This window comes from Mya arenaria, chromosome 17 (assembly GCF_026914265.1).
Source record: "Mya arenaria isolate MELC-2E11 chromosome 17, ASM2691426v1".
Lineage (NCBI taxonomy): Eukaryota > Metazoa > Mollusca > Bivalvia > Myida > Myidae > Mya > Mya arenaria.
Genome location: NC_069138.1, coordinates 3,913,311 through 3,932,561, shown reverse-complemented (window position 1 = coordinate 3,932,561; position 19,251 = coordinate 3,913,311). Strand labels below are relative to the sequence as shown.

Below are 19,251 nucleotides of genomic sequence, written 5' to 3'. Positions count from 1 at the left end.
TAATTCGTGGTTGTCATGGGCGGAGTGATTCAGATTGTGTTAATAGTTAAATCGGTCTTTAAATAGTTCTGAGTGAAGTATTATTTCGTTAAAGTTGCTTGAAAACTTATTTATGGGGACACTTGCAGAGAGAAATAATTAATTAGCATTCTAAATATTGCCACAATCTTGCTATGATGCTACAGACGACAGTCTCCAACAAGGGAGATAACTACAATGTGATGACCATTAAAAAGGAGTTCCATACGGGTACTTGTTTTATAATTGCCCGTGTGCAAGATAAGAATTTCTAGCTTGGTTATTTTTTTGGATCTCCTTATCTGAGGTGGGAGAAGGTGTTTGTCCTCGTACACCGGATATAGTAAATGGTATGCTACCTTAAAGGTACACTCTTCCAGATAGACCATTCTTACAACTTTTTGTCTTGGAAAGTGCAAATTTTTGCGTAATTATCTGCAAACCAATGATATAAGAATGCTGACAAAAATCAGATTTTCGATTTTCATATCTCCGTTCGGAAATTAATGTTTTATGACTAATCAGTTTTTGAACTTAAATATATAAATGTGCGGTCTAACTTTTTGTCACCAGTCTTATATAACTGGTTTCCATGGACTTTTACAAGAAATGGCTCGTTCCAAGACAAAAATTAAAAAAGGTGTCAAAATGTTCACTTTTTTGAGAGTGCAGCTTGAAATGATTCGTCCAAATTTTGTACTTCTCAAGAGGATCTTTCTCCCCATATATGGTGTTGTGGATTGTGGAATACTAGAAATCAGGGTTATTTTCGATGGAAATTGGTCAATTGACAATAGAATGTATAGGAAATTTATTAAGTGTTCTCTGTGTATACCACGTTATATAGCGCGTCATAAATGCTTTGTCGGAAGGCAATATTTTGCTTCGAAAGAAGACTTTAAAAACATAACGCAGACTTCAAGGCTCTGTGAGTGGCATTGACTTCCTTTGTTTCATTTAAAATGGTGAGGAAAAAGAAAACTCATCTTTGTTTTAAGTGTTCATTGGAAGCATTATGCTGCATCAATGACGTTATTTATCAAGTGGTTCACACACGCACTGTGTATAGACGATTTACAATGTCAGAATTCGTTACATTTAACTACGCCGCAAGAAGATCACGTAGTATTTTTAATTTATCAGCTCAACCGAAAGAATTGACTCTTATGAATCTTAATGACGTATGCTATCATTCATATGATCTTTTTTTGAAAATCACATATTAGAAGGAAACATCGCTTGAGCCGTTCAGTACTACAAGTGCTTTGATTTTAACATAGGCGTTTGTGTATGTTTAAGCTATCATTCGCCTTGGAAGCTGACTGGACCCTTCCCGTGTCGGTTTTCGAGGTAGGAAAGCTCATCAACGGAAGAGTCGGAACCGGTAGATCATGGAAGCGCTTAACCGCTCTCGACATCGATGGCTGTGCCTTTGGCGTGGAGGTAGCCGCCATTATGAACTGTAGCTCACAAACACCAACAGTAACAATTTGACACCATAAAGAGTGAAAATAAGATTATAATGTTACGCTGTGAAAATAATTCAGTGTTTATAAAATCAGTAAATAAACAACCTTTATGTTATTTGAACCTTTTTTATTTTTCACGGTAATGTTTTTGAAAGGACTAAAACGATCATTTTACTCTTTGATACCGAATTTGCAGACAGAAATACAATTAAAGTATGAACAACTCGTTTTAGTGGGATGCGAAGTCTCGCTGGGTTTGAAAACAAAACCGATCGCCCACAAGGACTCTTACATAAGTTGGGGGATAATTCAACCTTTAAACTCTTTGTTGAAAATCGTTGACTTTCAATGCACTATTTTAGTACATATGAACATTTTAATTGGTTGAACTGTCTTAACACTCCTAATGAATTGCCACACTTTATTTCATCTTAAAATCTAGCAATACAATGTATTTGTTGTGATGCCCTGAAACGCACACGGGCATTTTTATTTTGTATCAGATGAATTCAGGTCGTTAATTAACAATACAGTGTATGGGGAGTAAACGGATGATCCGAACGCAACATGCCTGTAAGGGTGATCTCTCATCGAGCTACAGAAAATATTAAAACGCAAACTAACGATCTGTCCGCACCAATAATCAGGGGCGTAGCTAGACCTCTAATTTTTTGGATTTATATTTGTGTGAGCCCCCCCCCCCTCGAAAATTTGTAAAAATCTAGTGAATTCCGGGCGTTCTGAGGTGCTTTATTTATGATACAAAAATGGTCTGTTTTGTAGTCAAGTAGGCATACTGCAATTAGAGCTGATTTGTTGATTTTTTTTCTTCAGAACCATGTGGATTCAGCAGCTACACGACTGATATTGTAACGCTATTTATTGCATGTGATAAATCCGCCATAGTCTGTATACAGCTATTTTGTTTACCTTAAATTGGCACTCCCAAAATTTTCTATGACAAAATCAGTATGCGTGCAATTTTTTTGTTTGCATTGTTTTAGCAGAATTGACGAAGGGTTAGTTTCTTGTGAAAATATGCTTCTTTTGGCCGTATTTTGGAATCGTTTAGAGTACTTTTGTTGGCGCCTCATGGTGGGGGGAGGGCGACCTGTTTGGGCGCCTACTTTATTTTGGATAGGAGGCCAATTCATGTTCATCAGTGTGATAATTATGTGCGTACCACGTTAGATTTATCATTATCAAACCTCTGATGAATACAAATGAGGAGAAATAGTTATTAATACATGCGTTTAACTAAGTTAATCAAATGTTATGTTATGTCCAATGTTCTGTGTTATCTCATGTTCTGTGTTGTCTCATGTTCTGTGTTGTTTTATGTTTTGTGCTGTCTTATGTGCGTATTGTCTCATTGCCCCATGTTCTGTGTTATCTCATGTTCTATGTTGTCTCATGTGTGTGTTGTTTCATATTCTGTCTTGTCTGATGTTTTGTATTGTCTCATGTTCTTTTTGTCGTATATTCTATGTTGTCTCATGTTCTATGTTGTCTCATGTTTTGTGTTGTCTCATGGTATGTGTTGTTTCATGTTCTGTGTTATCTCATGTTCTGTGTTGTATCATTGACCCATGTTTGGTGTTGTCTCATTTTTTTGTTGTCTCATGGGTGTGTTATCTCATGTACCGTGTTTTTTATGTTTTGTGTTGTCTCATATTCGGTCTTGTATTATGTTCTGTCTTGTCTCATGTGTTTTTTGTCGCATGTTTTGTATTGTCGCATATCCTGTCTTGTTATGTTCTGTTTTGTCTCATGTTATTTTTGTCGCATGTTTTGTATTGTCGCATGTTTTGTATTGTCTAGTGTTCTGTGTTGTGACATGTTCTGTGTTGCCTCATGTTCTGTCTTGTCTCATCTTCTGCCTTGTCTTATGTTCTGTCTTGTCTCAAAGTCTTTTTTGTAGCATGTTTTTTATTGTCGCATGTTCTGGACTCTCTTATGTTCTTTCTAGTCCCATGTTCTTTCCAGTCTTAATTTCCTTTTCGTATCATGGTTTGTAATGTCCAATTGTTTGTCTCGTCTCATTGTTTGTCCTTTCTTGTCTGATGTTTTGTATTGTTTCATGATCCGTCGGTTAATGTTTTGTCTCGTATCATGTTCTGTCACGTCTCATGTTTTGTCTTGTCTCATGGTTTCTCTTGTCTCATGGTTTGTCTTGTCTCATGTTCTGTCATGTCTAATGTTTTGTCTTGTCTCATGTTTTGTCTTGTCTTATGTTCTGTCTTGTCTCGTGGTTTCTCTTGTCTCATGGTTTGTCTTGTCTTATGTTTTGTCTTGTCTTATGTTCTGTCTTGTCTCGTGGTTTCTCTTGTCTCATGGTTTGTCTTGTCTTATGTTTTGTCTTGTCTCGTGTTTTGTCTTGTCTCATGGTTTGTCTTGTCTCATGTTCTGTCTTGTCTCATGTTTTGTCTTCTCTCATGTTTTGTCGTGTCTCATGTTCTGTCTTGTCTCGTGGTTTCTCTTGTCTCTTGTTCTGTCTTGTCGAATGATTTGTCTTGTCTCATGGTTTGTCTTGTCTTATGTTTTGTCTTGTCTCATGTTTTGTCTTGTCTCATGGTGTGTCTTGTCTCATGGTTTGTCTTGTCTCATGTTTTGTCTTGTCTCGTGTTCGGTCTCGTGTCATGTTCTTTCACGTCTCTTGGTTTGTCTTGACGTGTGTTTTGTCTAGTCTCATGTTCTGTCCTTTATCTGTTTTGTATTGTTTCATGGTTTGTCTTATTTTATGGTTAACTTTTTCTTGTTTCATGGTCTGTCTCGTCTCATGTTATGTCTTGTCTCATGGTCTATCTTGTCTCATGTTATGTATTGTCTCATGTTCTGTCTGTTATGTCTTGTCTCATATTCTGTCATGTATCTTGGTTTGCCTTGTCTCATGGTTTCTTTTGTTATATGAACTGTTTAGTCATTTTTTGTCAATATTTTTTTTTCTTTTTTTTAACTGACATCGGCCGTGACATGAGCTTTTATGAGTGCTTTTAAGACATAACAACTTGTTTGTTGTTTGGTTTTAATATAAAAGATATTCTTACATGTATGTACATGTACGTCCTCATTCCGTATGCAATGATTATAGACTCACCTGTTTGTTTGATTATTCATTTTCATAATTTTCAGAATACAACCAGAAATTGGAAACTTCATATTAAATCCGTTAACAAATATCCTTTATTTAAGCACACACGATGGCGCTCGAGTGATCATACTGCACAAACGTACGTAAAACAGGAACCAATTTTTAATTAATCTTTGAATGCAGATTAATCTCGAAGAGGGAGATAAAAAGCTCTGTTTATTGTTTTTATTCTGTTACAATACATCATTTACATAATCGTATCACAAACACTGTTGCAAGCTGATATTGATACATATATTGAATACAATATGTTTAAACCAACATACATTTTTTTACAGGAACCAAGATTGTAAGTCAGAGACAGAATAAAGCGTTGTTATCTTAATTGCATTGAGAATTTCGTTCATTTACATATTATTTGTAACTGTGAATACAGTTAGTTTCACTCGAATGTTTTATTGTTCTAAACATGGAAACTATATATAAAAAAGCAATGTAACCGATGACGGAGACGTTTTCTTTTTATCTTTTCGACTATAGATGTACTGTCCGAAAAAAATAATTGTTATCGATGAAACAACTTGAAGTTCGTTTTATTGTTACTACGTCACCACATGCACGCATGTAGCTTGCATTGCTTCATACTCTTGTCGAAATGTCATATGGTTTAATTCAGACACTTCTCAAAATGTTATAGATATATCACCCACTTAAAAATGCTAATTGGATTTTCGAAGCTGCCATGTAAGGGTGATACGCTTCTGATATTATGGTATTCCAAATGCTCACTGAAGTAATCTCATGATATGCCATCTGGCTGCGTTGTTGTAAGGCACAACCTCGAGGGATTTTCTGTAGCATGTCCATGCGATATCATACCAGTTCTCCAGTTCAAAGCAGTGACCAAGTACATGCAGGGCTGTCTCTATATAACCACACGCTCTACTCTCAACACGAACGTAGTTGTATAACTTGTGAAGTGCTTCCAGTCTTCTCTCTTCTTCTCCCAGTTGTCTGAATGTGAGGTACTGCAGGTAGAACATGAATGGTTTAGAGTCAATGATAACAAGGTCCATCCAATCATCAAATATTGGATGTCTGTGATAAAAATCATCAGGACGAATCGTTCTATGCATCTCGTATACTAGGAACGCAGGTACACAACATATTTCTAATGAATTAAAAGCAACGCTGCATGCAACATGCCGTTTAAGCACTTCCAAAACAGGAAGCTCATAAACCTTTTGTAGAAACGTCTCAGTTTTCAAATGATTTGCCCTTCCCACACACGGACACCACTGACACACATCAACATGCAGCTGACTCTCGGTGTAGGTCAACACCAGTTTAGCCTCCTCATACTGACCACTGCAGTACAACATGGATGCCAACTTTAATCTGCTAGAAGTGAGGTCAGAGTCCAGGGAGGCCTCGTACAAGCGGTAAATGGCTGGTGGTATTGGTTGGTTCGAGCGAAGACACGTAGATGCCGCCATGGTGGCAAGGTATTGGTAAAGCCACTTTACTACATGTTGTAATTCTGCCCATATATCCGATTCATTTAGAATTTCCCGAACTTTTATGATAATGTTCTTTGTTCTGGAAATGTTACTTCTTTCAATCATCCTTTCGTACCAAATACGGAATATTTGTAATATATAAAAAGTAAAGCATTCCTCCACTGTAGCCAATGTGTTCTGATGTCTTGTACTGAATGTTCTTGGTCTGTCAACGATCCTCTCCCCTATTTGGTCCATTTCTATCTGGGTGACATAGTCCATGATGTTGTCTATCATGTCAGACAGAACGGTTGACAGGAGAGGAAACTCCCATTTTCTCAGTTTTCCCACGAACAGGTCCACTCCCGAGATCGTGTAATGTGGACAGTGTCGAAGGTTGAACCATCGTTGAAGAGTTTTCAGGCAGAATATAACGCACTGCAGCAGGTTACGTTCCTGCCAGATTTCTGGAGGATATGTCTCAAGGGTGAACAATAAAGCGGTTTTAAAATGAAACGTGCTAAGTCTATCACCAACTAACGGTTTGAAAAAAGACTTTCGTAAAATTTTTAGAAATGTGTAAACCTGTATTTTCAAAATATTGAGATCAAACATGAGCAGTCTTTCAATCAGTGACGTAGAGAATCTCCATTCCAGTTTTGACTGATCACTCTCGGCGTGACCTTGTGGGACGAGGAATGCTTTCACACTGACGTGCCTTTGCGAGTGTTTCATGTCTCGGCCAGTGACCGGGCTTTGGTCTTGTGAATAGGAAATTGCATTCAAACAGCGGTCCATTGTATCTAAACGCGTCGATGATGTCTACATCTTTGTGAGCACTTCTTGATGGCCCTTGTTTCCTAAATAACCGACCAAAGCCCTGCTCTATCCAACTATCAATCCAAGTGTTTTTCAACAGCACCCTTCCATCCATTGTCTCTTCGACATCCCATATTGCTTTCACATTGTCCAGTGTTTCAGGCAGTGGACAGTCACGTTTCACAATCTGTAAACAGCAGTGCTGGGGCGGAGAACGATCGTTCTTTATCATCAGAAGACACTCCTTCCCTGGCTCCCAGTCTGCCCAGTCTGTTATCACACTGAAATCATTTAAACATCTCAAACAATCTGTATCTGATTTCATGCCTAGAGTCGTTGTCCCTTCCGATTGGCTACCGAAGACAAACATTTTCTTCAGACCATGATTGGTGATGATGTCGAAAGCATTGTCCATCTTCTCATTTATCAAGTATGTCTTCCTCCTCCGAGCCACATTCTGTCTCGTAACGCCAATGTCCCTCAGAACTCTGGACAGTCTCAGGGACATCACCTGCTGGCCTTTAGGGTCACGGTCCATTGTCTGAAAAAACGCGAAACCCATTAACACAAGTTGAATACAGTGGTTTCAATATACATGTCATATTCATTATATTGTTACAATTCAATATTTTGTAAAAAAAAAAACAATGTATCACAAATCACATATCATGGCAAACAAAAGTGTGTTCGCTAAATGCACTTGATAGAATGAAAAGTATTATCAAAAATAGATATATATATTTTAATACACTTTAACTAAAGTGATGTTTAAATAAGTCAACAAGCTATTTTATTAATGAAACAATGTTTCGGCCATTTGACCCTCATCAGTTTGTGTGTGTGTGTGTGTGTGTGTGTGTGTGTGTGTGTGTTTGTTGCGTGCGTGCGTTTGTGCGCATGCGCGTGCGCGTGTTTGTGCGTGTTTGTGCGTGCGTGCGTGCGTGCTTGCGTGCGTGCGTATGTGTGTGTACGTGCATGCTTGTGAGAGAGTGTGAGCGCTAGTGCATGTGTGCTTCCGTTCATCAGAGAGTGCGTCCGTGTAAACATATGTGCGTAAATGCTACCGTGTCAAGGTCTGTAAATGCTTGTTTTGATGTGCGTGTATGCTTGCATGCGAGCGTTAGCGTGTTTTTCTGTGTCTGTGTTTATAAAAGCACGAAGTCTAGAGGATGTGAAGTATTAATCGATCTGGATGTGTTGGCGCTTAATAAAAATGAATTGAGATAATGTTGGTACACAAAAAGTAACCTTTACATAACCAACAATAGTTAATTGTATCTTACTTTTAGCATGCGTTTCAAAACATGTCCAAAGCACAGTTTTGGTAATTCTAAATTTCAGTTATATTCTTGATGCGCCAAGATCAAAGATAATAGTTTTTTATAAGCAGCGAGTATGTGCAAATTAAACGCAGGTTTGACTTCCTTGTTATTGTTCGTATTTTCATTTCTAATTAAAACACATTACGAGTCTAGCATCCTAATCTTTGATGTATACGTATGCCACATTTAAAATATCTTTTTACTTACTGAGAATCGATCAAAGGGGATAAGCCGGCTCTGTTGAGTTCATTTTCTATATAGGATAACAAAACAAATACTAATGGGTATAATAAAGTGGAATACTGCCTACTGACAAAACTGCCGACAAAAGTGATAACTTTGTTTAGTAATGTACAGTTTTAAAACAATTACAGATAAAATGTCTCAACGTTCACATGCTTAAATTCAATGTTGACGTTTTCTACATTGCGAATAGTATATTGTTACCATGGTCCTATCGATAATTCGATCAGAAAAACGAGGGTACGATAACTATTTGCACGACAGATAGCGTGTTTGAGGAAGAAATGCCCTTAAGTGACTCAGAAAGCGAGAATGATTTCCCTCATATGTAAACAAAAGTGACACAACACGTGACCAAAACAATATACATGTACATGCAGAATTAGAACACAAGGTCTTACCGGAGTTTAGTCGGGCTGATAGTCCATCTCAAAAGCACACTTTTATCAATAAGTCCAAGGAAAACACTATCACCCAAATTAAACAGAATCAGTCGAGCAAAGTGCAAACACAGTCCAGTATAAATGCCTCCAAACAGCAGGTGAAAACTAGCACTACACGCAAATCCCGTGGAGTTGTTTTCCAACAGGTTAAAAATACAACAGTTGGGGAGTAAGAAACCAGTGGAATCCCAGCAACTTACAGCGTAGGGGATCGAGAAACAAGACACGAAGGCTAAAAATAGCTCACCTCAGTCTGATGTGTCAGAATAGGCCAGTAGTGAGGAGAATTTTGGGATCACATTTTGTTTATTCAATGTACAATGTTTAATTGGTAAACGATTTAACAAATAAGACTCAGAGGAAATCATTGCTTTATTTAATGAAAATGATATTCTTATATTAACGGAAACATGGCTAAATGATAGTTATAACTGTCAGGTAAAGAACTTTTATTATTATCAGTTGAACATGCAAAATACACCTAAAGGTTCGAAACGCGAAAGCGGTGGTGTAATTATTTATGTACATGATAAACTGAAAAATAAAATTGAACTTTTTAAAACATTTTTTGTTGCAATGCTTTGAGGACTATCTAGATTCATAGAAAAAACTAGAAAATCCTTACCAAACTTTTGCATCATATATTTAGGTAACTTTCCAATGAGCTTTTCCTTCTGAAATTAAAGATTTCACCCACTTTATTTTTATTGAGTGAATGTAAGATTCTATCTATATCATATGTAAACCACCTTTCATTTTTGCAGCAATAAGGGTCCTTCGTTTTATTTTTTTCCTTTTTGTTATCCCATAAAAAGCTAAATATGATTTTATTTAATAGTTTTATCACATGATTCGGAACGACCAATGCATGAAAGGCATACGTGAATTTTGGAATAAGTAGCGTTTTTATAATTTGTATTTTTCCATAAAACGTTTTCTTTTTGACCAACCTTGTACTATCTCTTTGCATTTTTCTACTTTAGAATCCAAATTTAAAGATGCGCACTGTCTCGGGTTTAGACCAAAATAAATCCCAAGTGCTTTTATTGGTTTATTTGACCAGTTGATATTACTAGCCGTTAGCATATGCTTATACCCGTACAAGAAAGAGTTTCCCGTACAAAAAGCTTTCCTAAAGATGTTGTTGTCTTGGCCATTTACCTTGGAAAGTCTACTCATACCTGTTTGACGTAAATCACAAATTGTGCATGCGTCCAGGGGCAGTGATTACATACCGTCCAAAAACCTGGATTATTTCATTTGATATTTACGTATGTATGATGCACTCTGCATGTAACCGCATGAATGCCGTTGTAGTGGATTCACATGGCTTGTTGTTTACCGTGTCTGGATTTATGACCACATTAGCCCTTACAAGATGTTCCAACCATGATTTATTTTTATTTTGAATTTTATGTATTTCTAAGATTCCATTTTTCTATAAAAAACAAAACTGTAAATTTCACAAACAGTTATCGAATATGGAGCTAAAATTGTGTCATATGCCTTTGGTATTGTGAAAATGTTGAATGACGTTTGATTTGAAAGTAAAGAATACTTATATTTTATACAGGACGCATAAAGGTAATACTGCATTAAACTGACAAGGTTGGAATTGGCTCAATAATGCAATCAATTTTTCGAAAATAGATGTTAGTGTCTCATTTTCTGGATCAGTATATAAATATTTCAATATTTCCTCAATTCATGAAATTTATACTACTCAAAATTGCTAAGGATTACCATAGGTATGACATTGAGTATCAATTATCTTGTATCAAGTTGTTTTGTTTGTGTCCGTATTGTTCTGCCAAATGCATGCGTAAGCACTATGTTCTTCGAAAAGCTAGAAATGTGTAACACAACCTCAATTTTGATATATTTCTCTTCTTGTTTTGCCAAAAACAAATACAAACAATTATAACATTGAGTTTGTACGTGTTTTTATACGTATTTTTAACGATTATATTTATAAAACATAAAGAGTTAAAAAAATAGACCATACAAGTTTATAAATATATTTTGGATGAACTCGGTTTCTCTGATATCTGGCGAACTGAAATTATCGATAATTACAGTTCTTAAAAAGAGTTACAAATTAATACTGTCAAGGCGGGTACGCAAATAATTCAATTATATAAAAAACATATACCTTATTTCAACATGCTTTCATTGGCGAAGAAAACCTAATATAAATTTCGACATGCCCATGCAAGATTTAGAACTTTTGCTCAAAGGCTTGCAATTGAGACGGGCAGGTGAGACGGGCAGGTGAGACGGGCAGGTTTACTAACACGTCACAAAATGAAACAATATGTGTATCATGCAATATCAATCAGGAATAGTCTGAATATCACTTTCTGCTTTTAATGTCCAAAACATTGGTACTTCAGGTGTAAGTGTTTAAACCATATTTCAACTGTTTACCAGCACTAAATAATATTTGAATATTTTCTATGCATTGATTAAAAGAAGACAATATATTTTTTGCATTTTGTTTGATTTGTTGTCTCCCTACGAGAACATCCTTACAATTTGTTATTACGTTTGTCAGCACTGTACCAACTATAGGATGTTATGATATATATGTTAAATAGCTCCAGAAAACTTTGCGTGTGTAATATCTTCATTCATTGACCATTGTATGTTGATATGCTATGGACAATGTATTATGTTTTATGCAAAAACCTTATCGTATTGTATCGTTTTTTTTTTCAAGATATGGCAGAGAATATTATTTACTTGGCCTAAAGCTGTGACAATTAGAAAATAACTTATTAGTAAGTCCTTGTTGAGTGTATCGTTAGTGTCCACGTTGTGTTATTTTGATAGTGTCATTATTTTTGTTTCATTTAATTTCCTAGTCATAAGTTCATCTAAAACCACAAAAAGCCAGTCATCGACTTGAAGTGTGCATTGTTACTCAAGTATTCTCGTAATTTTCCTCTCGATAAATCATGAAATTCAATTTGCATTAATAATCAATGAAATCTTCCTTTCCCTAATTTTTTATTGAAGAGTTTTATCATTTATACTTATTGTACAAATTACCATAAAGTCTGATATATGTGAAATGTCATGTCCTCGGATGAGCACAACCACTTCGTAGGTTTTTAAAACTGCACATATTTACCGTTTTGAAAACTTTCTTTTATTTGTTTTGTCTTGGAATGAGCCAATTTTTGAAAAGAAATATCTGAAATCCAGTAATATAAGACTGCTGACAATAGATCAGATCGCATTTTCTTCATATATGAATTTGATAGTGCTCAATCAGCTCTATTGTCCAGTACAAAGCAGTATTGAACCTTGCTCAACCAGCACTATTGTCCTGCACAAAGCAGTGATGAACCTTGCTCAAAAAGCACTATTGTCCAGTACAAAGCAGTGTTGAACCTTGCTCAACCAGCACAATTTTCCTTCACAAAGCAGTGTTGAACCTTTTTCTGAATATGATAGTTGCTCAACCAACAGAATTGTCCTGCACAAAGCAGTGTTGAACCTTTCACTGAATATGATAGTGCTAAACAAGCACTATTGTCCAGCACAAAGCAGTGTTAATACTTTTACTGAATATGATAGTAAGTAAAATAGCCTGATAACAACCTTAAATCATATGTATTTGTTGACATTTAGTGGTTAACAATTTGCACAGATATTTTAGCATGAATCTCAAGAGCGGTGTGTAATTATAAAACTTGATGTATCTGCTAGAGCAATTACATAAACAAACATATCAGTACATATGTTTAAAACATTTCAGGTATGATTGGTTATCAAATTTATGTCATATTCACATATTACGCCAATACAGTAACTTGAGGACTATAACGATATTTAACATTAAAGCTGGAATTAAACATACACTTCTGATATAAATTCCTGATTGCAATTGATACCGAATTAGTATTACAAGTCTTAAACAACATTGCACAAGCATTCCATTTCTCATCTTCAGTGATAGCAAAGTAGTTTACAGTTGGTGTGTTTTTCAGTATTTGACCCAAAGCGACTTATTCGTTCAGACCAAACATAGAGTCATATTTCTGATGTTATAGTATTAATGCTCGTACATTAATATTAATATTAAAATAAAAAAAAAAACTCCAGTACTTTCGGTCCTGCTTAAAGCCACTTAGATCTACTAAGAATTACTTAGAACTAATTAGAGATATTAAGAACTTTTAAGAAACAATACGAACTACTAAGACATACTTGAAAAGCCCGATGACATGTATCAATAAATGAACTGTGTAATTATAAAAATAATAAAAATCCAGAAAGGAAATTTATTCTTAAGTTTTTCAAAGTATTTGTGTATTTATAGAAACACTTCATGAGAATCATCGATGACTAGTTGTCTTGTCAGGTTTATCATCAAAAAGGGGTTTCAACAAAATCATAGTTATATGTAAAAAAATAAATTCCAGTAAGGACGCAATGAATTTAAATGAACTTGTACGATACAGATAGATAGTGGCAACTTAAATTTCTAGATTAAAGAATAATTTGCATGATAATCCTCTTCAGTGTATCGTTGTTGTATTGCGTTGTTATATATCTCGTTGAGTGTTCGTTGTCAAATTACGTTGTTATATATCTCGTTGAGTGTGTGTTGTCAAATTGCGTTGTTATGTATCTCGTTGAGTGTTTGTTGTCAAATTACGTCGTTATATATCTCGTTGAGTGTTTGTTGTCAAATTACGTCGTTATATATCTCGTTGAGTGTTTGTTGTCAAATTACGTTGTGATATATCTCGTTGAGTGTTTGTTGTCAAATTACGTCGTTATATATCTCGTTGAGTGTTTGCTGTCAAATTGCGTTGTTATATATCTCGTTGAGTGTTCGTTGTCAAATTACGTTGTTATATATCTCGTTGAGTGTTTGTTGTCAAATTACGTTGTTATATATCTCGTTGAGTGTTTGCTATCAAATTGCGTCGTTATATATCTCGTTGAGTGTTTGCTGTCAAATTGCGTTGTTATATATCTCGTTGAGTGTTTGTTGTCAAATTGCGTCGTTATATATCTCGTTGAGTGTTTGTTGTCATATTGCGTTGTTATATATCTCGTTGAGTGTTTGTTGTCAAATTGCGTCGTTATATATCTCGTTGAGTGTTTGTTGTCAAATTGCGTTGTTATATATCTCGTTGAGTGTTTGTTGTCTTATTGCGTTGTTATATATCTCGTTGAGTGTTTGTTGTCTTATTGCGTTGTTATATATCTCGTTGAGTGTTTGTTGTCTAATTACGTCGTTATATATCTCGTTGAGTGTTTGTTGTATTATTGCGTTGTTATATATCTCGTTGAGTGTTTGTTGTGTAATTGCGTTGTTATATATCTCGTTGAGTGTTTGTTGTATTATTGCGTTGTTATATATCTCGTTGAGTGTTTGTTGTCTAATTACGTATTCAAATTTGTTAGCAACTAACCATGTTCGGCTGCTGGATCTACCCGTATTGTACCTGTGTTAGCAACTAACCATGTTCGGCTGCTGGATCTACCCGTATTGTACCTGTGTTAGCAACTAACCATGTTCGGCTGATGGGAATCTACCCGTATTGTACCTGTGTCAGCAACTAACCATGTTCGGCTGCTGGATCTACCCGTATTGTACCTGTGTTAGCAACTAACCATGTTCGGCTACTGGATCTACCCGTATTGTACCTGTGTCAGCAACAAACCATGTTCGGCTACCGGATCTACCCGTATTGTACCTGTGTTAGCAACTAACCATGTTCGGCTGCCGGATCTACCCGTATTGTACCTGTGTCAGCAACTAACCATGTTCGGCTGCTGGATCTACCCGTATTGTACCTGTGTTAGCAACTAACCATGCTCGGCTGCTGGATCTACCCGTATTGTACCTGTGTTAGCAACTAACCATGTTCGGCTGCTGGATCTACCCGTATTGTACCTGTGTCAGCAACTAACCATGTTCGGCTACTGGATCTACCCGTATTGTACCTGTGTTAGCAACTTACCATGTTCGGCTGCTGGGAATCTACCCATATTGTACCTGTGTTAGCAACTAACTATGTTCGGCTACTGGGAATCTACCCGTATTGTACCTGTGTTAGCAACTAACCATGGTCGGCTACTGGGAATCTACCCGTATTGTACATATGTTAGCAACTTACCATGGTCGGCTACTGGGAATCTACCCGTATTGTACCTCTGTTAGCAAATAACCATGTTCGGCTACTGGGAATCTACCCGTATTGTACCTGTGTTAGCAACTAACCATGTTCGGCTGCTGGGAATCTACCCGTATTGTACCTGTGTTAGCAAATAACCATGTTCGGCTACTGGGAATCTACCCATATTGTACCTGTGTTAGCAACTAACCATGTTCGGCTACTGGGAATCTACACGTATTGTACCTGTGTTAGTAACTTACCATGGTCTGCTACTGGGACTCTACCCGTATTGTACTTGTGTTAGCAACTAACCATGGTCGGCTACTGGGAATCTACCCGTATTGTACCTGTGTCAGCAACTAACCATGTTCGGCTACTGGGAATCTTCCCGTATTGTACCTGTGTTAGCAACTTACCATGGTCGGCTACTTGGAATATACCCGTATTGTATCTGTTTTAGCAACTTACCATGATCGGCTACTGGGAATCTTCCCGTATTGTACCTGTGTTAGCAACTTACCATAATCGGCTACTGGGAATCTACCCGTATTGTACATGTGTTAGCAACTAACCATGTTCGGCTACTGGGAATCTACCCGTATTGTACCTGTGTTAGCAACTAACCATGTTCGGCTACTGGGAATCTACCCATATTGTACCTGTGTTAGTAACTTACCATGGTCGGCTACTGGGAATCTACCCGTATTGTATCTGTGTTAGCAACTTACCATGATCGGCTACTGGGAATCTACCCGTATTGTACCTGTGTTAGCAACTAACCATGTTCGGCTACTGGGAATCTACCCGTATTGTACCTGTGTCAGCAACTAACCATGTTTGGCTACTGGGAATCTTCCCGTATTGTACATGTGTTAGCAACTTACCATGGTCGGCTACTTGGAATATACCCGTATTGTATCTGTGTTAGCAACTTACCATGATCGGCTACTGGGAATCTACCCGTATTGTACCTGTGTTAGCAACTTACCATGATCGGCTACTGGGAATCTACCCGTATTGTACATGTGTTAGCAACTAACCATGTTCGGCTACTGGGAATCTACCCGTATTGTACCTGTGTTAGCAACTAACCATGTTCGGCTACTGGGAATCTACCCATATTGTACCTGTGTTAGTAACTTACCATGGTCGGCTACTGGGAATCTACCCGTATTGTATCAGTGTTAGCAACTTACCATGATCGGCTACTGGGAATCTACACGTATTGTACCTGTGTTAGCAACTTACCATGATCGACTACTGGGACTCTACCCGTATTGTACCTGTCTTAGCAACTAACCATGTTCGGCTACTGGGAATCTACCCATATTGTACCTGTGTTAGCAACTAACCATGGTCGGCTACTGGGAATCTACCCGTATTGTACCTGTGTTAGAAACTTACCGTGGTCGGCTACTGAAACTCTACCCGTATTGTACCTATGTTAGCAACTAACCATTTTCGGCTACTGAAACTCTACCCGTATTGTACCTGTGTTAGCAACTTTTCATGTCCTGCTACTGGGTTGTATTCGTATTGTACATGTGTTAGCAACTTACCATGTTCGGATACTGGGTCTGTACCCGTATTGTAGCTGTGTTAGCAACTAACCATGTTCGGATACTGGGTCTGTACCCGTATTGTACCTGTAATAGCAACTAACCATGTTCGGATACTGGGTCTGTACCCGTAGTGTACCTGTAATAGCAACTAACCATGTTCGGATACTGGGTCTGTACCCGTATTGTACCTGTGTAAGCAGCTAACCATGTTCGGCTACTGGGTCTGTACCCGTATTGTAGCTGTGTTAGCCACTTACCATGTTCGGCTACTGGCACTGTACCCGTATTGTATCTGTGTTAGCAATTAACCATGTTCGGCTAATGGGTCTGTACCCGTATTGTACCTGTGTTAGCAACTAACCATGGTCGGATACTGGCACTGTACCCGTATTATACCTGTGTTAGCAACTAACCATGTTCGGCTACTGGCACTGTACCCGCATTGTAGCTGTGTTAGCAACTTACCATGTTCGGCTACTGGCACTGTACCCGTATTGTAGCTGTTTTAGCAACTTACCATGTTCGGATACTGAAACTGTATCTGTATTGTGCCTGTGTTAGCAACTTACCATGTTCCGATACTGGAACTGTACCTGTATTGTACCTGTGTTAGCAACTTACCATGTTCCGATACTGGAACTGTACCCGTATTATACCTGTGTTAGCAACTTACCATGTTCGGCTACTGGCACTGTACCCGTATTGTAGCTGTGTTAGCAACTTACCATGTTCGGCTACTGGCACTGTACCCGTCTTGTAGCTGTTTTAGCAACTTACCATGTTCGGCTACTGGCACTGTACCCGTATTGTAGCTGTGTTGGCAACTTACCATGTTCGGCTACTGGCACTGTACCCGTATTGTACCTGTGTTAGCAACTTACCATGTTCCGATACTGGAACTGTACCTGTATTGTACCTGTGTTAGCAACTTACCATGTTCGGCTACTGGCACTGTACCCGTATTGTATCTGTGTAAGCAATTAACCATGTTCGGCTAATGGGTCTGTACCCGTATTGTACCTGTGTTAGCAACTAACCATGGTCGGATACTGGCACTGTACCCGTATTATACCTGTGTTAGCAACTAACCATGTTCGGCTACTGGCACTGTACCCGCATTGTAGCTGTGTTAGCAACTAACCATGGTCGGATACTGGCACTGTACCCGTATTGTACCTGTGTTAGCAACTAACCATGGTCGGATACTGGCACTGTACCCGTATTGTACCTGTGTTAGCAACTAACCATGGTCGGCTACTGGCACTGTACCCGTATTGTACCTGTGTTAGCAACTAACCATGGTCGGATACTGGCACTGTACCCGTATTATACCTGTGTTAGCAACTAACCATGTTCGGATACTGGCACTGTACCCGCATTGTAGCTGTGTTAGCAACTTACCATGTTCGGCTACTGGCACTGTACCCGTATTGTAGCTGTTTTAGCAACTTACCATGTTCGGATACTGAAACTGTACCCGTATTGTACCTTTGTTAGCAACTTACCATGTTCCCATACTGGAACTGTACCTGTATTGTACCTGTGTTAGCAACTTACCATGTTCCGATACTGGAACTGTACCCGTATTATACCTGTGTTAGCAACTTACCATGTTCGGCTACTGGCACTGTACCCGTATTGTAGCTGTGTTAGCAACTTACCATGTTCGGCTACTGGCACTGTACCCGTCTTGTAGCTGTTTTAGCAACTTACCATGTCCTGCTACTGGGATTGTCCCCGTATTGTACCTGTGTTAGCAACTTACCATGTCGGCCACTGGGAATCTACCCGTATTGTACCTGTGTTAGCAACTAACCATGTTCGGCCACTGGGAATCTACCCATATTGTACCTGTGTTAGCAACTAACTATGTTCGGCTACTGGAACTGTACCTGTATTGTACCTGTGTGAGCAACTTACCATGTTCCGATACTGGAACTGTACCCGTATTGTACTTGTGTTAGCAACTCATTATATTTATTTTACCTTTTAACGTATATATTTCAAACATTACCTTTTAAACAATAAATACGACCCAATAACCTTCAGCACAAAACAATAACCCATAACAGGGCAATTTTCCCCATAAGTGTAAACAAAGAAGGCAACTTTCTTTTGTACATATATGCAAGTATTGAATTCACAATCTTTAAAAAAGACAAAATTATTTAATTGTTAAACATAAATTATAACAAAAACATGCGAAAACAATTTTACCTGGATAGTTTTCGGTTTATTTACATCATTTCATGTAAAGAATTTAAAACGTAATAGAAGAAACTCAATCGAAAGTACACCTTTGGAATTTGTCAATATCTATTTTTAGGTTTCACGTCATGGTCTGAGACAGTTGGTTTAAATATAAAACTGCGTAATTTCTATTTTAAGCTTGATTTGTCATGCTTGGTGTTACGTATAAAATATTTATATCAAATATATTATTTTTTGAAAACATATCAATTCTATTAGCTCAAACTTATGTGTATACAATAGATACATTTAAGATAGTCCGAACTATATTTGATAAAAAGTTTAATGTTCAAACGTCACTAAACTTAAAGATGCACTATTACTCCCAAGTAAAATTGTTTTAATTTACAAAAAAGGATTGATAAATGTCGAAAACAATTGTTCTTATGAAGGAT

General features: G+C 37.5%; 1 protein-coding gene across 4 annotated transcripts; it reads right to left on the bottom strand.

Annotated features, from left to right (window-relative positions):
- Nucleotides 1-4,789: 4,789 nt before the first annotated feature.
- On the bottom strand, nt 4,790-18,919 carry LOC128224775 (uncharacterized). Of its 4 annotated transcripts, XM_052934821.1 has the most exons (4): nt 18,824-18,876; nt 9,530-9,578; nt 8,426-8,471; nt 4,790-7,437 (listed from the first exon to the last, which is right to left on the bottom strand). In XM_052934821.1, the coding sequence occupies exon 4, from the start codon at nt 6,873-6,875 to the stop codon at nt 5,364-5,366; it is 1,512 nt and encodes a 503-aa protein (XP_052790781.1). In that variant the 5' UTR covers nt 6,876-7,437; nt 8,426-8,471; nt 9,530-9,578; nt 18,824-18,876; the 3' UTR covers nt 4,790-5,363. The 4 variants fall into 4 exon arrangements, with proteins under 4 accessions (XP_052790781.1, XP_052790782.1, XP_052790779.1 ...); XM_052934822.1 differs by lacking the exons at nt 9,530-9,578; nt 18,824-18,876 and adding an exon at nt 8,863-8,980; XM_052934819.1 differs by lacking the exons at nt 8,426-8,471; nt 9,530-9,578 and having other exon boundaries at nt 18,824-18,919.
- Nucleotides 18,920-19,251: the final 332 nt, after the last annotated feature.